The 21,892-nt window shown below is 42.1% G+C and overlaps 1 protein-coding gene across 1 annotated transcript in view; it reads left to right on the top strand.

The window, feature by feature from the left end:
* Positions 1–21,892, top strand: part of Ccdc141 (coiled-coil domain containing 141) — a 164,163-nt gene that overhangs the window by 99,807 nt on the left and 42,464 nt on the right. Inside the window, exons 10-13 of the mRNA XM_029474525.1 lie at positions 10,849–10,990; positions 12,737–12,856; positions 16,289–16,480; positions 21,273–21,452. Coding sequence (XP_029330385.1) covers positions 10,849–10,990; positions 12,737–12,856; positions 16,289–16,480; positions 21,273–21,452 — 634 coding nt within the window. The remainder of the gene's footprint in view (positions 1–10,848; positions 10,991–12,736; positions 12,857–16,288; positions 16,481–21,272; positions 21,453–21,892) is intronic.

Raw genomic sequence — 21,892 nt, 5'->3', positions numbered from 1 at the left:
GTATCCTGGAATCAAATGCGTTTGAACCGAGCAGCCTCACAGGATGCACAGTGGTAATGCCCATATTTGTCTGATTCTGCTAAATCTAACCTGCATTCTAATGATAATTCTGGATCATTGAGTGCTTTTTTTTTAATCTTTTTAGATGGAAACATCTGTCATATGGCTAATCGACACTGCATTATGATTTTTGTGTGTGTGTTGCTTTGCATGCAGCTATGACACAAGTTATTTATAATAGAATATGATAACAGCCGAGCTTAGACTCACAGCAAGGCTGAGAGCCCTCGGCTTCTGGTCCCCCTTACCTACTCCTTAGCTATGATTGGCATCATTCTTAAGGAAAGGTGGCCTGCTAGCACACAGTGTTTGGAATTACACCACAGGAAGCTGGGGTAGTTGGAAGTGCTCAGCCTGAAGCTTAGGTGACAGCGATGGCTTGGAGCAAGGGATCTCTGTCTCTTTCTCTAAGTGCAGCTCCCGCTTCAGAGCTCAAAACATAAAACACACAGTGGGGCCAGGCTACCTCATGAACTATTCATTTGCCTTTCTTGTCTGTTAACATCCACTTAGGAGTTATATGTGAGCATCTATTAGCTCAGTTTCTATCCCTGCATGAAAGATGGTATCACATTTCACTCTCTCTTATCATGGTGAAGTTAAATGTGTTAGTAACATCTTAGCTGGATATTTTGCTTCTGCATAATAACTTTAAGTGTCATCTGCCTTGATCCAATGCATGTGACTTTTTTTCATATAATTTAAAAAAAAAATTCTACCTCCTAGAGTAGGAAGAAAACTGAGTTAATTAAGATTATGCTTTTCCCCACCCCACCCCCTCAGTTTTTTGTCTATATTGGCTACCGACACCTTAGATGTTACTACAGGTGATAACAAAACTTGGGCAGAATTTAGCCCATTCATTCATTTCTTCATTCCAATACCACGTTCAATGTTTTGTAAAGCAGGTGGTACCAAGCATCTAGTGCCACTTCTGTCCTCATATTGTTTGCATTCTGGTGGGAAGAGCCAACCAGCAAGTCAATCCATAAGTGAGATTAGCAACTGTGTGGCAGGGACTGTTTCAGGCTCTGGGGTCAAGGAAGGACTGGCCCAGACAAGCACCCATGCAAATCCCTGAGAGGTAGGCAGACCTGATAAAGAGCAGCAGGGTTGCATCAGAAAGGACAGTGCCACTGAAGGAGAAGTAGACAGGAGGAGGGGAGAGTACAAAACATGGCAAGAGTTGAGGGAACTATGTTGACAAGCCCATTAGCCACCACAGGAAACCCTATCCTTTATGTAGCACTTGATGGATTTAACGATCACATTCCAGCGTGTACCTGATCCATCATTGTCCCTGTTTTGCAGAATAGAATTTGGGGTACGGAGAGGTCTGACAACTTGCTGCAGTATGTGTCCCATAGCAGCAAAGGACTGGGTTGCTTGTCTGAATCATCCCACTAGATTGCTAACTATTGGTCTCTCTCCTCTTGTAATTCAGCTTCCATTGGTCACAAGGAGCCTGGTTGCTTCATCGCCGTGGATTCTCTTTTATTCTAGCATGCTCAAGGAGAACTTCATCTCTGTCTAGGTTTAACTGGGGCTCCATTTTCTCTGTACTTTTCTTTGGTTTGTTTTTTTAAAAAAAGTATTGAGCATGCAGAAAATGGCTGTGACCTCAAGGCTAGACAAAGATACATAAACGTGTCTCAGAATTATAAGGACCTACTGGCATCCAGTCAAGAAGGTACACACTGAATATGTGTGCTCTAGAAAACAGGACCCATGTGGTCAGAGGCTGTGGTGCCCAGTACTTCAGAGAAGGGAGCCATAACTCTGAACTGAGAACAGAGTAGGCAGAGTGAAGTTAGAAGAATGGAGGGAACTGCAGGGAAGAGAGTGCACCTTCAGCAGAGAAGACCAGAAGACCAGCTACTTTGTATCCCTCCCCACTTCTCGCAGCCATCCCTTTTGTTCCCTTCTGACTCGGCTACTCGGGATCATCCCTTCGTCCTTTCTGTTGTCCTGTATCACCTCCATCACAAGAAGATATTGTCTAGAGAGTTAAACTACCGAAGGAAAAAACGCTCATCTTCCTTTCTGGATGCTTTTATCAGAGATAACTTGAACTATTCAGGAGCAGGCATGACATCAGAGAAAAGCCACACCATAGTGAAATGTATTGTTTTAACCTTAAGTGGAAAACAAAGGCAATGCCAGCCCTCCACAGGGGGGAAAAAGCAACATTTTCTCTTGCCTAGCAGATTTGTTTACGTTTGCATGCATCTCCTTCCCCCCTCCCACCCCCTCCACACACAAAAGCTAACTTAATGGAGTCTGATGATATATTTAGGTGGTGAATGTCAGATACTGAAATTTGGGAAATTACAAAGTTGAGTTCTTAGGAGAGTTTGAACTTAGCTGCTGTTCAGATATCTTTGTGTCTATAATAAGCTGTTGAGTAAACGGCAGCATTGCCATCTCAACCTGCTACCACTTAACAAACACCGTTAAGGCTGTTGGGTGCTTTTTTTCTGTTTGTTCTAAAGCTCCTAGTATAGAATGTATCAAAGCTTAGACTACATTAAAAGAGTATCTATCAGTTTATTTTTCACAAAATATCTACAAGTTAGTCATTCTAATACAAATTTACTTTCTGATGATGATGATGATGGTGATGGATGGTGATGACGATGATGATGATGATGATGATGATGGATGATGGATGATGGATAATGTTGATGGCAATGATGATGTGGTGAAGTTGCCTGAATCATGTTGTGGGTAAATAGCTGGGGAAGAGCAGAACCAGCTGAGGGAGGCTACCTTGAAAGGTCAGAAACCTTGCCCTGCATGATTGAGGGGTTCTCCTAGCTCAGGGAGTTCCTCTTGTCTATCCTTTCTTCCTAAACCTCTTGAGCTAAGAGAACCCCTCAACCATGCAGGGCAAGGTTTCTGACCTTTCAAGGAGAGGATGCATATAGAAGCACTTATGAGTGGGGTCTTCAACATACTGCTACTGGTCAGAGTAATGCCAACCTGAAGATAACCCCTGCATTTCCCTTAAATAGAAAAATGTTTGGCCAGTTTAAGGGCAGGCATGTCATGGGACAACATGGAAGTGAATTTTGTGAAGACTGTGTAATTATAGAGTTGTAAGTAGGTAAACACAGACCCTGAGTTGAATGTGTGGCCTAACACTATGTGCTGGGGGTGAGAGAAATATAAAAGGGAAACGTATTAGAAGGAGATACATAACAGTATAGCTATATATGTTCCAAGCGATCTCAAATATGTGAATTTACCCTTCTATCTCTTGCTGTGCCATTTTGTCAAAACCTATCGCATAAGGAATTTCAGGCTTCATCCTTTTGAATATTGCTTTCATATGATTCCCGTTTCTCCCTTCTGCACTTTCTGTTGAAAGGTTGTGGGAGTCTGTCAGTCTGTCTGGCAGACTGCCCTTCATGGTTCCCTTTGGCTGCCTTTCTCTCTTCTTACATTCACCTTTGTTTCTACCCATTGATCTTTCTGAATGTTAGTAACTGAAATTCCCATAAATGGTATTTCTATTTAATTATTTTTTGGATCACAGTCTGTTTTGTTTCTGAGTATTTTTGTTGTTCTTGTTTTTTCCTTTATTTTTTTTTTTGAGAATTTCTTGTGTGAGTGCTTTATCTACATCAAGTCAACCCCATGTTCCTTGCTCTCCACCACTGCTTTTTAAGTTCATGACCTCTTCTTCTATAATTAATATTGTTACATGTATATATATATATATATATATACACATACATGTACACACAGATGTACACATACAAATAGACAGACATTCATACATATAAACAACCAACCTAGTGACTCCATTCAGTTTTGTTCACATGCATGTTCACATGCCACACCTTCACATATGTACACAGTACAAGTGGCTGACCACTTGGGATGGGATAACCCACCCAGGGGCTTACCCCTGAGGAAACCACATCCTCCCTCTCTCTCAGAAGCCACTGACTGCCGCCAGCAGCTCTTCATGTATGTATGGGGGCTTGTGTGTTACTGGGTCTCTTGCTCTGCCATTTTGAGGGATGGTTTTCCCTTTGCCTCTCTTGGCTTCGGGTGTGTTTTTCTTCAGGTCGCTTCCTTCATTTGAGCTAAGATGGATTTCTGTTCTGCTCGCTGAGGGTCTTCGCTTTGCCTTGCCTTGCCTTGCTCATCTGGAAAATGGTTACACTTTCACCTGCTGGAATGGGATTGGTTCTTTGGCATTTGGCTATTTTGCTCTCTCCTTATTTGCTTCTTGGTTCTTACTGGCTTTGTAGTGATATCTTCTGGGATTCTCAGCACCTCCAGTACAGACTCGGGCTTCTGGAATCAGATCAGGGTCGATTGGCTGTTAGCTACAGTGTTTTTCTGTTTGCTTTTTAAAAGAGAACTCCATGTTTGAGTTCATGTAAAATCCCAATTATGACATTAGTCTCATGGGACACATATGTTGATCCTCACAGTCTTATAATAATGAATCAATCCTTCATCCATTAGCGTCAAACCTCAGAAGTCTGTGACTTTAGCTTCACTTACTTTTTTCTTATTCTCTAGGCATTTATGATTATATATCTACAAAATGTTTGCACATTCATGTATTCTATGGTTTGTGGAAAGTATCGGAAATATATAACAAATCAGCAAAAGCAAGCATACTTTTAACAGCACTTTTTCGAAGCAAAGCTGAAAAGGAGATACAGTGTCTCCTCCAAAATGAAGACAGTCGCAAACAAGCAAGGACACGGTTCCGGTCTCTGTTAAAAGGAGCAGCAAGCTAAAGATAGGAGCATCTCTCCCCTCCCCCACCTTCCAAGTGTCATTTGCCATAAACAGAAGAAAATTCTGGTCAGCTGATCCCTTCTGCAGAGACAGAGTAAGCTGTCAAGTGCTCACCATCTGGTTGAGCTCCTAATCCAGATGGGCTGCCAATAGTAATTTATGAAAGGGTTGAAAGCAACGTGCCATGCTCTAGCGTGAATCATTAGAAGGCATTAACTTTGGGATTTGCTCCCCTCCCCCAGCCCCTGCTTGCGACAGATGCAAAGATAGGGTGACTGCTTCCCTACAGTAAACAGAACAGTCTATTTGGAAAGCAAAAAGTCAATATGTCTTTCCTTTTTGAAGGAAAAAAAAAACAACATTTATCGCCTCCTTCCCTTCAGTTGACTTAATGAATACAGGATTAAATGCCCCCATGATGGAGCTTCTAACACTTGCCTGAAGGAGACTTCTCAATCTGACGCATCTGACGCATCTGAACATCTGGGATACTGGACTGCCAAAGTCAGCATCAGGAATAAGCTGACAGGCCTCATGCTCACCCTGCTGACAGGCACCAACAAATCCTTTCTCAGGGAGAAAACCCAAAGGTCAATCAATGTTTCCAGTGCAGTCCAGGGTCACAGACCATTAGCCCACTGGCCATCCTTTTCTCTTCCCCAGCAGACGCACACAGGCAGTGTGCTTTCGAGTGGGAACTCAGTTACGGGGCACCGGGCACCGTGGTTGGCTTCAATCAGATTTCTTTCAAGTCACCATCCATCCGAGTTCCACCATTAGTTGAATGCGGCTGTAATGTAATCGCACTTGTTCCTTGAGAACGATAAAATTCTTTTCATTTGTCTTCAACTCCTGTGAGAATGGCTAGAAAATTGGGGAATCATAGATGCTCCTTTGTTCAAGTCATTTACTATTAAGGCGCTGGAGAGCATTGCCAGTATGTATGCTATCTGTGCTTTAAGGGTTTGTAAGAGTCTGGAACCAGCATGGAAGGTTCTAAATGAAAAATGCTGGCATCTGGGCTGCTTATAATCTACAGATCAAGGTCTCGGTAAGGAAACATCATGCAGGGGTACGGGGTCACGGGGAGCCCTGGGATTAGGAACTGGCCAGGTACTATCATTACAATCCTGCTGGGAATGAGAAATGGAAGAGATTAGTATCCAATAAGAGAGAGGCAATCTTTTGAGGACAGAGAGAAAGGCTTGAGTAAGCAGGGTGGTTGGCAATTTCTCCGCCCAAGGAATGAATCTGTGGTGCAGACAGGAGTGGGACAGAGGGGATAGTAATTCTCATGGGAGCAAGGTGACTCAGAGTGTCCTCAGAAAGCTTCATTAGAGGAGAGATGTGCACATTGAACCAAACGATTTGTGTTAAGATTGCTTAAACCCAGCTGCAAGTGCCAGCACACGGAAGAAGAAACCAGGCATCCCTGATGGCCTAAAATGTCTGCAAGTGATCTAAAGTGCAGCCATTTATCCACAGGTGACGGGATACTGTTACTGTGAAAATTAAGAAATTCTGATTTCAGAATATCTTATTTTTTCCTTTATTAAAAAAAGTTTGTATTTTTTTTGAGAATTTCATGTGTTGTATATTGAATTTTGGTTATTTTTGCTCTCTTTACTGTATCTCCCCTTCCTTAATCTCTAACTGAAACTCCTTTTCCCCCATGAGGCTCTCTCCTACTTTGATATTTTTTTGTGACCTGATGAATATAATTATGGTAGCTTGCATGAGCATTAGTAGGGAATTGTTACTGAAACCATGGGCCACTTATCAAAGGTTGTACCACTGAAGAAATGATATACCTTCCCCAGAACCCCATAACTACCCATAATCCCTCAGTAGGAGGTGAGACCTCATAAGGCCTCTATCTATCCCTTGCATGAAGAAATGGTGATGACCAAATATCCCCCCCATATTTATTTATTCACTTTACATCCCAATTGCTGCCCACCCTAACTGATCCCCACTTCCATAATCCCTCCCCATTCTTCTCTGAGATGGTAGAGACCCCATGGGTATCCCCTTACCCCAGCATATCAAGTCTCTGTGAGGCTAGGCCCATTCTCACTGAGGCCAAACAAGGCAGCCCAGCTAGAAGAACATATCCCACAAACAGGCAACAGCTTTTGGGATAGCCCCCGCTCCAGTTTGGGACCCACGTGGAGGCCGAGCAGTACATCTGCTACATATGTGTGGGGAGGCCTAGGTCCAGCCTGTGTAGGCTCTTGGTTCGTGGTTCAGTCTCCAAGATCCTCCAAGGGTCCAGGTTAGTTGACTCTGTTGATCTTCCTATGGAGTTCCTATCCCCTTCCCCCAACTCCTCCATAAGGGTCACCAAGCTCCATTCAATGTTTGCCTGTGGGTCTCTGCATCTGTCTGAGTTGACTGCTGGGTGGAACCTCTCAAAAGACAGCCATGCTAGATTCCTGTCTGCAAGCATAAGAATATCATTAATAGTATCAGGGATTCTTATGTAGGTTGTATGCCGGTAAAGACAGCTACATAGAGTTTGAGTGCAACAGCTATGCCGGGCCCTAAAGACCTGCTTTACAGCACCCCTCTCCACCCTCTGCCTCTTGCCTTCTCTATACCCCATCTATGTCCTTTGAGCCGGACGGGCTGGTGTCCCTCCAAATCTCTCCACAGTTGCTTATTCTTTCTACTTTGAGCACTTAGGAATTTTTACACGAACTACTGCCCACTACAAAAGGAAGAGTCTCTGAGCAGCACTAATCTATGAGTTTGAACATAAGTATGTAAGTATTTGGAATGTAGTTTGACCCCATGTTCTTTAAACAGTTAGGTTCTCGCTCTAGACTCTATAACCCCCCCCCCATCAGAAAGTGGTTGGTTGCTAACATAATCATTATGTCACCACTGTACTAGTGTGCAGATCTTGAAATTTTTATTATGGCTACTCAACACATATTTTTCTCACTCCTTAAGTTTATGTGTTCTTTTTTCCTTAAATGTTGATCAGACTCTATTTTATTGATCTTTAAAATGACATTAATTGGTCTAGAGATGTAGTTCAGTTGATAGAGTGCTTGCCTAGAAAGTATGCTCTACAGCATCCCATAAACCATCAGTGGCAGTGTGTGCTTGTAATCCCAGAACTCCCGAGATAGGCAGAGGAGGATTAAGAGTTCAAGGTCCCCAGGCTACATGGAAAGATTGAGGTCAGGCTCGGAGAGCTGAGACTCTGTCTCGAACTTTTTAAAAAATGTATTAACCTTGCATTATTATAAGACCATGTGCTCAAGGCTACAAGGATTATAGGAGTAAGTCGGGCACCAGCCCTTACCCTTAAAGAATTTACAGCACAATAGATACAGTGCCTGATAAGAAACAAATAAATCTCCTAGGTGATTGAAAAACAAAATCAGAAACAAACAGATCCTATTTTATTGGCATTGATTTGTCAAAATTAAAATTATGGTTTTGCGAAGGTGATATTTTTACTGAAGAAATGCTTGGTTTTGGGTTTTGTTTTCTTATTTTGTGTTCTCTGTGCTGGAAGGACTTGCAAGACATGCAATTTGAACAAGGTATTACATCCCTCTAGTGGCCATTTTCCAGACTACATGCAGGCATAGCTTTTATCTAGAGAAAACAACCAATTTCAAAAGAGCTTGCCAACCAGGTCAATCTATTTGAATGCAAGTCAGCAACAGTCAATAAAAGAACGCCAGGAGAAAAATACTTCACTATGTTTTATGTCATGTGTTCCACACTCAGAAAAAGTGCAAGAAGATTGGGGGGGGGGGTTGGGGGGGGGATTGACTGTAAGATCAGATACCCAGGCTAAAATCTTGCTTCTGCCATTCCGTGACTGAGCAAGTTAGTGAAAGGAAAAAAATTAAAATGGGGTGAAGAGCAATTGAGGAAGACAGTGTTGACCTTCAGCCTCCACGTGTGTACACCTGTACACACCTTATAACACACATGCACACACATGCATACACACAAACATGCACACCTATATGCATACAAACACACATGTGCACACATGAACACACACAACCATGCACAAAAATATGCATACACACAAACATGCACACACACATGCATTCACATGAACATGCACACACACATGCACACAGATGCACATACATGCACACATGTACATACACATGCACACAGACAAACAGCACACACACACATGCACACACACAACCATGCACTCAAACATGCACACACACATGGACACAGATGTACATACACACACTTACATACACACATGTGAACTCACACAAAGCTGGCTGGGGACCAAAGAGTAGTGTGAATAGTGTCTTTCTTTACTGGACTTATTAACTGACAACTGCTGTCCCCCAGGGAGTAGCCCATTCAAAATTCATAGTTGTTTTCCAGTTTCCTTCTTGGAGGTGTCGATTCTAAGTGTGATGAGCAAACAAATGCCTAACTGTAGTGGATGCAGGGAGCATGCTGGGGGTGGGGGTGACTCGGAAGTAGAAGGTGAGCATCCTTCATCTTGGCTGGCACAGATGTTTTTACAATTCTATATTACAAGTTTTACCAATAACTTGCAAATTGCCATGGTGTTTCCTGACACTTACCACCGTCCCTTCTCTTTCCATGTCTACCAGTCCCTGCCGTTACCTTTTCCTCTGTGCCTTTCCCAGCGTGCTGCAGAGACCCGTTATCTTTCTCATTCTAAATTTCAGTATTCTATAGAAAACTTGGAACATATTACTCATAGGACAACAGGACTTTAAAGACCTTTTTAGTATAGTTTCTGTCAGTAAGAACTGGTTCTAAAAGTCTCCTGGTGTTTTTTATTATTTTCTTCACTGAATATAAGTACTGAGCTATAAAACTAATTGTTCTAAATGTGCCTGGAACATTGTATACCAGGAACAATAACTCTCATAGTGGATTTATGTCATGTTTTACAATTATTCTTGTCTGGGACCCTTGCTGTACCCCAGGCACATCCAAGTGTGACTCTGTTTGGAAGCATCTTTACAACCATTCTAGGGACATTGCTATACCCCCAGGTCTTTTTTGATCTTGTCCTCATTTCATTACTAATTTATTTTTACTGACTCATAAATGAATTGTCTGAGGTCAAATTCTTGAAATCTGTACCTTGCTCCAAGATCTTTATTAAAAAGAAAGAAAGAAAAAAAACTAAAATAACTCCCAGGATAATTAAAGAGTTATCATGCTAACTTTTGCTAGTGGTTGAAGGAAAATGGAGGGGGAAAATTAAAGACTTAGATTTCTAAAATAGCAGGCAAGGTGCTGTGTTCAGTCCACCCACACTCTCCTTATACTTCTTGCTTTGTGAAATCTTAGGAATGGTTAGGAAGCCTGTGACCATTTCTGCAATGGGAGCAGTTGGAGTCCAACTCAAAGCTGGTTTGAAAGTCCTGTCCTTTTATGAGCCCCCATGTCACCTTCATCTCATAAGGTCAACACAGGTTATAAAAATGATAATGTGAAGATGAAATACTGACAAGCATATTTGATATCTAATTGCTAGTGATAACTAGGTATTTATCTAGTGAATATAGCCTTGAGCATTCATAACCACTGAGAACAAAATATATAAATATTTTACCCTATTGGGTTAGCAAATGCTTTGTTAATTGGCTGATTCACATTCCTATTCAAAGAGCATCTTGAAATAAATGAAGCTTTTAAATGATACCCCCAGGGAAACTTGGTAAACATACTGTGCCTTTTACCATAAGATTCTGGAAGTATCTCTGAGAAATATTAAAAAGTAAACCTTTAGAAAAGATTAGACCTTCTGCAGAAGCCATAATTCATCCTTCCCTCAAGACTGACGGACCTTAAACAAAGGAACACACTGTGGCTTTGCTGTCTGCTGTGCCAGTGTGATAGCTTCCATTATCTGAAAACAGTAGCTAGTAGCTTGCACCAACTCAGACTGCCCATGAAAGGAGAGATCTGTTTTCAGGTGTTGCCTCTAGTCAGGGCTTCTAAGTCAAGGTCAAGGTGAACTAACCACTGGCTTGTTCCATTCAGCTCTTGGGTGACAGGAATCCACGAGATGATGGGATACATTCAGAACCGAGTGGATTGTCTCACTGAACAGTGTACAGCGCATGAGGAATTTGCCCGCAAGAAACAGCAATTAGCAACATCAGTAGAAGACTACCTAAGGAAGGTAGTTTCATAAAAGAATATATACACCTTTTATTTGGTGTTCACGGATGGTGTGCCAACTGTGAGCACTGTGGGAGGGTGGGGCACATCTCCTTAGACTTCCTCTATATTACATAGTAGGACTTATAATGGGGTGAACAGTTGTAATTCACCTCTGCCCCAGGTTGCCAATCATAAATGTCTAATGTTGTCTGCCATTCCAGTGCATATATATATATATGTATATATATACACACATACATATATGTATATATATGTATACACACACACATATATATATATATATATTTTTAGATTTATTTATTTATTATAAGTACACTGTAGCTGTCTTCAGACACACCAGAAGAGGGCATCAGATCTCATTACGGATGGTTGTGAGCCACCATATGGTTGCTGGGATTTGAACTCTGGACCTTCGGAAGAGCAGTCCGGTGCTCTTACCCACTGAGCCATCTCACCAGCCCCACACACATATATATACACACATACTCTCCATAGTTCTGTGTTAGCCACATCAGACATGCACCAAAAGTGGGGAGTGCTGGTTTGTATGACTCTGAGCAAAGTCACATGCTAGCTTTCATCATAATGGCACAATTGACCAGAAGGACTTCAGATAGCCAGCTAGTTATTAACAGTTTTGGGGGTTGTATTTCTGGGAAAAAATCTGTTGTCATCATCATATTGACTGAACAAAACCAGTGCAAGAGACACAGTCATCCACATAAAAGCACTCACGGGAAAATCCTCTCTGCAGGGAGATCAGCAGCTTTCTATGGAAACATTTTGCTTCCTATCCGCTGAAGACACGGTGGTAGTGAGCCTTGCTGTAGACGCTGGGTCTCAAATGTTCAGCCATCTTTGTATTCGATGCAACCTACTGATATACTTGAGCATATAGGAGCAGAGTTAACAGAATTCATAGGACCTGGCACTATTCAGCATCCTTGTTGGGTTGTCCCCTCTGTTACTGACCTGGTAGCTCACTACCGTGAGCTGTATCTGGTTGCCTGGGTCCAGAGAGAGTTTGATCACAGGAGCAGCTTGAGAGTCAAGCTAATTCGGTGATTGTGGAAAACACACCGGGAATTTAAACAATGGCTGCTTCTTATCTGATTGCTGACTTAGCTGTGGAGGGTGTGCATTCCATAGAAAGCAAGGGACGAAGGAAATAACTCGAGTGGAATGAAGCCCTTCCAGGGTCACCTTAGTCACTGGTTCTTGTGAACCAAAGATCAAATCACAATTCCCTCGACTCATCAGTGAAATGATTCAAGTAGGTCCCTGCTTTCACTATCGTCTAGACAGGGCATTTCCCAGAGCTCCCCAGCCTTAAATACAACTGTCTGTAGGGTAGTCTAACACCTCCGTTTGGAATGCTTGCTTAGGTGTGCCAGCAAATTGGTCTCATTCAACATACAGATGATTTCATCTCTGCTAATATGTTAGCAAGTGTATTATCATCCTCTGTAGGCAATATAGAAAAGCTCTTCATGGGGATGCAGGGATGATAGCTTGTAGTCATTGCTGTCAGTGAAAGACTATATTTATAGCTTACCAGTATGGCATCATATGAAGATCAGCATTATCAAAAATATGAAATTCTTCAAAATTTAAAGCTATTTTACACAAAAATGATAGACATTTAAAATACAATGGTGATGTATGGAACAATATTTCCTTATATTTACATTCCTTTACATAAGTATATATTATTAAGACTACAATATATTCTCTATTCCCCAAGGTGGAAATGTCAATTCAGGAAATCAGGCCCATTCTTGCTACCACATTGGATGTTGCTTCCAGCCCTTCTGAATCAGAGAAGATTTTAAATAAATATCTGGAATTGGATATCCGAGTCAAGGTAAATGAAAGTTATTTCTAAGACCATAATGTTGTAAATAATTATTTAAAAACAATTTCCAAAGATATGGCATTTAGTTCCAGCTCCCTTAAGAGCTGCAATTATAGCTGGGTGGTGGTGGTGCACGCCTTTAATCCTAGCACTCGGGAGGCAGAGGCAAGCGGATTTCTGAGTTCAAGGCCAACCTGGTCTACAGCATGAGTTCCAGGACAGCCAGGGCTATACAGGGCTATACCCTGTCTCGAAAAACCAAAAAAAAAAAAAAAAAGAGCTGTAATTATAAGATAATACAGATAATGACATGAAAATCATGTACACTGTTATGTGTGTCTAAGTTGTATGTATTTTTTGTGTCCATTTATTAGCATATTTATTGCAACTGTAGGCAACTGTAGTTTTCAGATACTTAGCTGGCATTGGTTCTCTGCCTGAGAACAGACTCATGTGTTAGCAACACTTTCGAGGCACCAGACTAGGCAGGAAAGCACTCCTCTAAGATTGTGACTTCTTACAAGAATTTCGCAATAAAATCACACAGAATTTCCAGAAACAGCATGCGTCACCTGCAATCTTTAATAAGGCAAATCTAAACTTGCTTCACCCTCCATATTCAGACATTGAGTGCCCTCCCCTAAGGGTGGCTCTGCCTGGGATTTAGAGACTCCTGCCAGGCCCGAGCTTCTCATGCCTCCTAAGGCTGTGGCCCTTTAACACAGTTCTTCATGTGGTGGTGACCCCCAACCATAAAACTGTAATTTTGCTGTTATGAATCATAATGTAAATTACATGCAAGGTATCTGTTTGGTGACCCCCAAGGGGGTTGCGCCCCACAGGTTGAGAACCTTTGCACTAGAGGTTCCAAATCTACACTGTCTGCCTGCCCTGTAGAATTTTAAAGTGAGTGTCTCCCCCGCACCCCACTCACCTGCATCAGCAAGAAAAACCCCATTTCTCCTGGTTTCCACAGAAGACCCTCACTCAGAACAGCCCCCTCACTGCAGATAGGCACACTGTGGGTTTTTTCCTTCTTATTAGAACAGGATTTAGAAACATCTTCATTTTAAATGCTTAAGCCTTGTCTGAAGGCATTCTCTGTTTAAATTTTAGAAGCATGAGAGAGAACTCAGGGGGAGAAATCCCTTGCTCCTCCTTTATTCTGCAGTGTGTTGTCACGAAGCAGGACTGGCAAATTGCAGCTCAGTGCAGTCAGTGGGGTTCCTGGCAAGCATGTTAACACAACAGGGAAGATGTCCCTTGTGCTGCAAATGAGAGCACAAACATTTTAATTCTGCTTCATTCCTCCCTTGTTCTCGGGAAGTTTTGCAGGGATCTCTTTCTGTGCCTCTTAGTCATGTATCACTCAGTGATGACGATGCACTCTCAGAACTGTACCGTTGCACGATTTGGCTGGTGTTGTGTGAGCATCACAGTGTGCACTTAACACAGACGTAGGCAGTCGCCAGACATCATTCCATGATGCCATAGAGAAATGTAAACACCGTGTATGAGGCTGCTGCCAGCTCAAGCAGACCTCCTCCCTTACAGTGCATTTCTCCTATGTGTAGAAGAATACTCCAACAATAAAAATAGTGATAGCAAATATATGAACCAGTAACATAGTTAATTAGGAAGCATTATGTGTTGCACATAATTATATATGCTGTACTTTTATATGGCCGGCAATAATAATTTTGTTTATACACCGTTGGAATAGACATGCAGGTAATGTATTAAAAGGGATCAGAAAGACCAGCTCTCCCTAAGCGCAATTAACTAGGAGTTAAGCACTGTTAAATATTATTAAGAATGCTAATGCTATGACAGGTCTTTATTGTAAGCACCTTTTAGTGTTTACTTTCCCCACAAATAAGCAAAGCTGCTGGGAGCCTGGCCAGTTTGGGCTTTTGATTGACAGCTGTCAGATTCTTCTTTGTATCCCATTACCTTGAATGGGGGCTGTTACTTTAATAATCCCTCTTACTGGCTACTGGCTAAACTGTCATAGTGGGATCTTGGCTTTGAGTGCTTCATGGATGCCTTAAAGAAGCTAGACTTGGGTACAAGGAGTACAGCAATCAGAGCTGTGGCTGAGACCACAGGCTTCAGCTTCTGGGGGCCTTGCTCTAGACCAGGGATCTCAACCCGTGGGTCATAACACCATTGGGGGGTTGCATAGCAGATATCCTGCTTATCAGATTACATTACAATTTGTAACAGTAGCAAAATTACAGTTATAAAGTAGCAACAAGAAATGTTATGGTCAGGGGTCTCCACAACATTAGAAACTATATTAAAGGATCACGACATTAGGAAGGTCGTGAACTACTGCTTCAGATGCTACTGCTCCAGCCTGACAAATCACCAATAAACCTCACATGAGCCTTGCCCTCCTAATGGCCCCGCACAGAGCTCCCCCAAGGACTCCTTCCCCACCCCACCTCCCAGTGGCTGAGTCTAGTAATAGCTGTTCTCACCCAGGCCTGGGAGGAAGAGTAGGGCTCAGCCTCAACCCAAACCTTGAGAGGCTGGACCTACAGGAGGCTCGTCAGTGGTGCTTTTATATTTTTGTGATTGGGAGAGTGGGAAAGTCCACATCCAGACTGTCACTGAGAGATAGATTCAAAACATAAGCACCAGCATGCCATGTCCCCTCTCTACCTGTACAAGCAGGTTGTTTGTCTGAGAGTCCCTCTCCTTCATGATATCCCTCTGTGTTTTAACAGTAGGACTCAAGAAGTTCCTCTCCTGAATGATATCTTAGTTTACTTGTGGTCTGTATTGTGGGTAGAGCAGGCTGAACTGAATTGTATAATGGTCAGGTAAGACCCCTGGGGCTTCTGACACTGGTGACAGAGGCAACGGCAGTGGCAAAAAAGTAGCAGAACTGAAGAGTAAGTGTCAGAGGGTGCCCGGGAGCTGAGAGCCTGTTGTCTGGAGCTAAGGCCTGCACAGCAACACCAATGGCAGAATCCTAGGGTAGCTAAGAAAAGTCTGAGAAGCCAAGAGGCAGGAAAGCTCCAAAAGCTGGAGCTGAGAGTTCAAACATTGTAAGCTCAGCTTGCTAGGAGCTTTCAAGAGTTCTACCATGGACCGAGGAGCCCAGAGTCCCAGCACAACACATCTCAGGAGCCGTAAACTGCTTACTGGGTCTTGATTCTCTGTGTCCCCAGGGCATTACTACCTTAAGCACCAGAACAAAAGGTCTTCAGCTTTGGACAGAACCAAGGAAGGACTGGAGATGGCTTTTAGATTCAAGTGCCTTTTTCCCTTCCTTTTTGGAATTCTGAAAGTTATACCTTTCTTTGATTGAGGAAATTCTCAGTACAAGTTCAATTAATATCCGTAATAGATGGATGAGCCGAAGGGTAATGGAATGTGAATGTTCACGATTTCCCCTGTCAGCTCCTGACCCCTGGCGCTTTGCTTTCATAGGAGACAGCACATGCATTAGAAGCAGCTGCAAAAATCATGACAGAGAAAAATGAACTTGAACTCAATGAAGTGGCATTGCTTCCTCTTAAAGTGAAATGGCTAGAGGAAGAATTAAGCACGCTTGGTCGAAGCATCAGCTGCAGGTCACGGGTCCTACAGACGTACGTGGCATTTCGAAAGTCATCCGAGGAGGTATGGTGTGATGTTGACCTGCTTCAGCGGGATGGCCTCTGTCCATCTTTCTGCTTTCTATGGGGATAGAAACTCCACCCAAGCGAGAGTCTGTCTCTGCCAGTGCCTGTACTTACTTATACACCCTTCCCAATTCAAGGCACCGCCCAAAACTTCAGAGTAAGTAATTTTACTTGGAAAAATATAAATAGGTATGTATAAATAATTTATTATAACATGTTATACATCCTTATGCCTATCCTAAATAAAGAGAAATTATGAAACTATTTACTGTTTAGACCATAGATCCCTTTAAATACTAAAAGTAGTAGAGTAATGGGGTTCTTTTGTTTAAAATATTTATTATTATTATTACTATTATTATTATAATTAACTATGTGTAAGAGTGTGGGGTGGCTGGGCATGGTGGCACACACCTTTAATCCCAGCACTAGGGAGGCAGAGGCAGGCAGATTTCTGAGTTCAAGGCCAGCCTGGTTTACAAAGTGAGTTCCAGGACAGCCAGGGCTATACAGGGCTATACCCTGTCTTGAAAAACTAAAAGAAAAAAAAAAAAAAAGAGTGTGGGGTGGATGTGAGTGTGGTACCCAGAGAAGCAAGAGGAGGCTGTCAGGATCTGGGGTTACAGGAGATTGTGAGCTGCTTGGTGTGGGTAATGAACAGCAGACTCAGATCCTCTGTAAGTGCAGTGTGTGCTCTTGGCTGCTGAGCCATCTCTCTAGCACCAAAATATGGAATATTTAAAACAAACAGAATGGGAAGACAGAGGGATTGACTCATTCTTGAATTTATCTTGTTTGATGTCCAGATGCCTTGAATGTTGCTCCAGGCTTCTTCTGAAGCTTCATCTTGACATGCTTAGAGCGAGCTCTACTATTCCCTTGAGTGCATAAAGATTACACCTCACAGGGGAAAGCTTCTTAAGGGTGGTATCAGTCATATGAGAGTCTGGATTCTGGCTCCCCAAAACCCTGTGTGAACGCAGATAACTCTTCTATGAAGGGTTCCAGGCACCATGTTGGTGGGAGCAAGGTCCTCTCAGGAGTATAGCTAGCTAAAGTTAGGTAGCATGCTTGGCTTTGACTTCTCACCTCTGCCTTCCTAATACCTTCATCCTCTCTTCCTACCAGCAATCTTAACAGAGCACCATCCTAACCTAATTTTGAGCCTTGATCTTAGAGCAGATACAAGGCAATGCTTGGCCTCCACACCATTATGCCCCAAATGGTACCTACCTAGTATCACGTTAAGCATCTCTTTGCATGTCCCATGCTGGCATTTGGATCCAAAATCACCTGGAGAAATGGAGCTTTATAAACAACACTCCCTAAAACACCACATGTCCTTCAGTTTTCCCACTTCCACTCAATCTCCTTCCCTACTTGATAGAACTTTCCATTCCAATCTGTCACCCCCTGTACCCCTGGCCTTCCATTTTCTAACTCAATGACTCTTGGTCACTCATTCCTGTTATACTCCCTGAAACAACTCCCTGCCCTTTACCCCATATGAACCCTGTCAACTTCCAACACTTGGTCAGTCCAACACTATCTACTCAGCTTCTTTGTTAAAGCTTCCAGATACAAAAGCAGACAGTTGGGATGGTTGGCATGGTTACTAATTTGTGGGTCTGTATCTCTGCTGGTCCCCCATTGACTTATATTGCTTGGTCTTCACAAGCAAGTTATTCTGGTTTCCATTCTCAAATCTCAGCTGATGTCTTTAGACTTGAGATACTTCAGGAGACAATAAGACCATTGAGGCTCACTGTCTGGACTTCCTTCTATGTCCCAGCTTACTGAAATATATTCACATATGTTCCCCATGGCTCTTGGAAAGTGATATAGTCCTACCAAGCCATGATCAGTGATAGTCTCTTCCTGTGCAGTCTGTTTCCTTTGAAATATTGCTCTCTGCTCCTCTTATCATTTTCCTGCCCTTCATTATATAAACCTTTGGAATGGGAAGGTGTTATTTATTGAGCTATACAACTTTTAAAGCATGGCAGTTTGAGTACTGTCCCAACTTTTAAAAAAATGATTTATTAATTTTTATTTTTATGCACATTTGTGTTTTGCCTGCATGTATACCCGTGTGAAGATGTCAGATCACTTGGAGCTGAATTACAGACAGTTGTGAGCTGTCTGCCACATGGGTGCTGGGAATTGAACTTGGGTCCTCTGGGAAAGGAGCCAGTAATCTTAACCACTGAGTCCTCTCTCTTGTCACCCAACTTTCTATTAAGAGCCTTATTGGACATTTTAGTCATCACTGAGTTCAGTATCTTCTCTAAGTTCCTCAATGAGCACTTACTTTGTGCCCCAGGCATTTAAATCCTGATTTCATTGTGTTCCTATGATTCTGTGTCTTAGTTACCTAGTATTATCTGCTTACAGGTGAGGGAAACTGAGGCTTGGAGAAGGTTGACATGCATTGTCAGGCAGCTCCCATCCCCCCTGCCTTTCCTTTTTCAAAGGCCATGTGTCCTTGCATCTACTGAGACAACTACAGAGAGTTCTGCATACCTTCCTCCTGATTTGCTCAGGAGTTTATCAGTCCAAGGTCTCATCACCTGCTCACTATTGGCTACATCCAACTGATGAGACTGTGTCATGATTCTGTTGGCTACAGTAGAAAGCAAGGTGAAACATCCCACCCAGTACAACGATCTTTCCGGACTTCTTGCCAGTCAGCTGAAGAATCTGAGTTTCATTCACGCCGACAGCATGCATTTTCCCTGATGACAGTGGCACCACACTTTGCTTTTGCAGCAGTGCCTCCCATCCAAGACCTCCTCTCGCTCTCACCCCAGCAAGGGACAGACCAAATGTCACTTGCTGGAAAGTTTTTCTGTACTTACTCCGTGTAGAGCTGTTGTTATCCCTCCTTTGTCCCTATGACATTGTTTGCTTGTGTGTACACAGACATGTCTCACTGGCCTTTTTCTCACAGAACTCACTTTGGTCTCTAAGGAAGTAAACAAATCTTAGTAGGGGATCTTAGAATCTTCCATGGAAAGAGCATCCTTCTGTGTGGTTCACTAAAGATAAATAGAAGAAGAAAATTAAGGAAAAGATGGTGTGAGCTTAGGAAACAGGCATCAACTGAATAAGTAGAATATTGGGATCAGGAAAGAGTCTCTGGCCCTGGGAGTTAGTACAGGCTGGCTTTAGTTCATTTCAACTAAGAATGATCTTGAAACCTTCAAAGTATGGTGACTATTAAAGTATGGTGACGATTGCCTGACATCTCATACTGTGTTTCCATGGCTTTTGTAACTTATGAATTCCACAGGTCTTGTCTGATCAGTCATTAAATATTATTCAAAATGCATACAAATTAGTTCCAAATGCTTCCTACTAATTCTCTATCACCCCATTACTCGTTAATCTATAGTTACACATTTGATTGTATATTAACTCTGCTCAGGAGAGTAATTTAAAATAATTGAGTACTGCTAATATTAGTTAACAAATGCTTAAATGTAGTTCTAGGGAGGCGAAGTACTATGTCTTAATAAGATTAGCTTGTGAAGGTTTTTAATATTAATGCTTACCCAGAAAACTCGTCATTATTTGTACCCTTTTCTTATGGTTCACCATGATTAAAAATAAATTGTACAGTAGAATGCTCAGCCACAAATGGGTATGCACTTCACCCAACCCCTACCAAGGCACAGAGGGTGAGCAGAGACTGTAAGAGCTAGAGGTCGGGGAGGGGTGCAGAATAGTGTCCTCTAGACAGGATAGGAACACTCTGCTAGTGAATTCACAGGAGCTGGAGGTATTGCACAAAATCAAGTCCATGAATGTTCTAGCATGGAAAGTGGAGGAGGGCTCTATCTGAAGAGCTATTGAGAGGTGATGGCTATTGGGGTGGGGGAGAGTCAGTTTTATTTTTATTTATTATTGCATCGTATCTGTGTATGGGTGTTTTACTTGCACGTGTGCCTGTGTACCTCATGTATGCCTAGTGTCTGTGGAGGTCAGAAGAGGGAATCAGTTCCCCTGGAACTGGAGTTACAGATGGTTGTGAGCCATCACATGAATATTAGGAATTGAACCTGAGTCCTCTGGAAGAGCAGCCATTGTTCTTAGCCACTGAGCCATATCTACAGCCCTGAGATAGTTTTCCTTAAGGGGCTAGCCTCTGGTAGGTTGACTGTGCTCCAGTGGATGGTCCCATGCCTGTGAGTATAGATGGGCAGCACAAATTGGACTCAGTAGGTTATAGTTATAAAAAAAAGAAGAGAACAAGAAGTTGGGAGAGAGTCGGGAGGTGGGGGTGGATCTGGGAAAATTAGAGAAGTAGGTGGTGACTATGATCAAAACACATTGTATTAAACTTTCAAAGAATTAATAAAATATTACATTAAAATAACAAATCATAATACTGTAATATATTAAGTACTATTGTCTTTTGCTGAATTGCTTTTTTTCTGATTTGTATTCTCTGATTTTTATTTGTTCCTTTTTTAATTATAAAACTCAGTTTTAAACAGAGTAGCCACCTGATCTCTGAAATAAATTATTCTCATTGTAGACCATACATAAAAATAATCTAGGTTGCAATAAATATTTCTGATTGGCAACGACCTTACCACTTCCTTTTATCTGTCAGCTGTCTAAGCAGATTCTTGTGGTATTCAGAACCCTGGAAATAGTCAATAATTATTTAAAGAATGCTGAAAACTGGAGTTTCAGTTTAATTTTATACTGGCTCCAAATGGACTCTGTGTCCTTTTTATCTAAAATATTTCTTAACTCTTATCTGCCTCCTCCTCCTGTTTTAGGCAGAGGAGCAGCTTCAGAGCCTAAAGGAATTTTATCTGACTGAAATTCCTTGGAAAGATGAAGATGATGCTGTGGTCAAGTGCCGGTCTAACTCCGCTGAGAAGAAATGGCAGCTGTTTTTAAAGAAGAGTTTTTTGACCCAGGACTTAAGCCTCGAGTTTCTGAACTTAATAAACCTGGTGAGAATAACATTAAGAAGCCAGCGCCTTTTGTAGATATTATTCCTCAAAGTCAGAATTACATTCAGCTTGTCCGTTAGTCAGCCATGCTGCCCGAGGGAGGCCTCCTCAACTTCAGTCACGATAGACTAGTTCTGAAGCCAGCAACTCTTAAGTTTTACTGTCGCAGAGCCCATATGTCACAAGAAAGCTGCATTAGCTACTCTGATTCAAGTGCTGTGTGATTATTATTACAGAATTCCCGGAAGTCTATGTATGCTCAAGTTTCGAGTTATGTTGACAGCAAGGCCCTTACAAAATTTCCAGGGACCCAAAGACAAAGATTATGATAAATCTTTGTTCTAAAGAATTTCTTCTCGCCTTAACAAATCCATATTTTTAATTACAACTTTTAATTAGCTTGCAAAGTAGTAAGTTTCCAAAGATTGATTTTATCCATC

Source organism: Mus caroli, chromosome 2 (genome assembly GCF_900094665.2).
Source record: "Mus caroli chromosome 2, CAROLI_EIJ_v1.1, whole genome shotgun sequence".
NCBI lineage: Eukaryota > Metazoa > Chordata > Mammalia > Rodentia > Muridae > Mus > Mus caroli.
The sequence above is the reverse complement of the archived record's forward strand: the minus strand, read 5'-3'. Positions and strand labels throughout refer to the sequence as shown.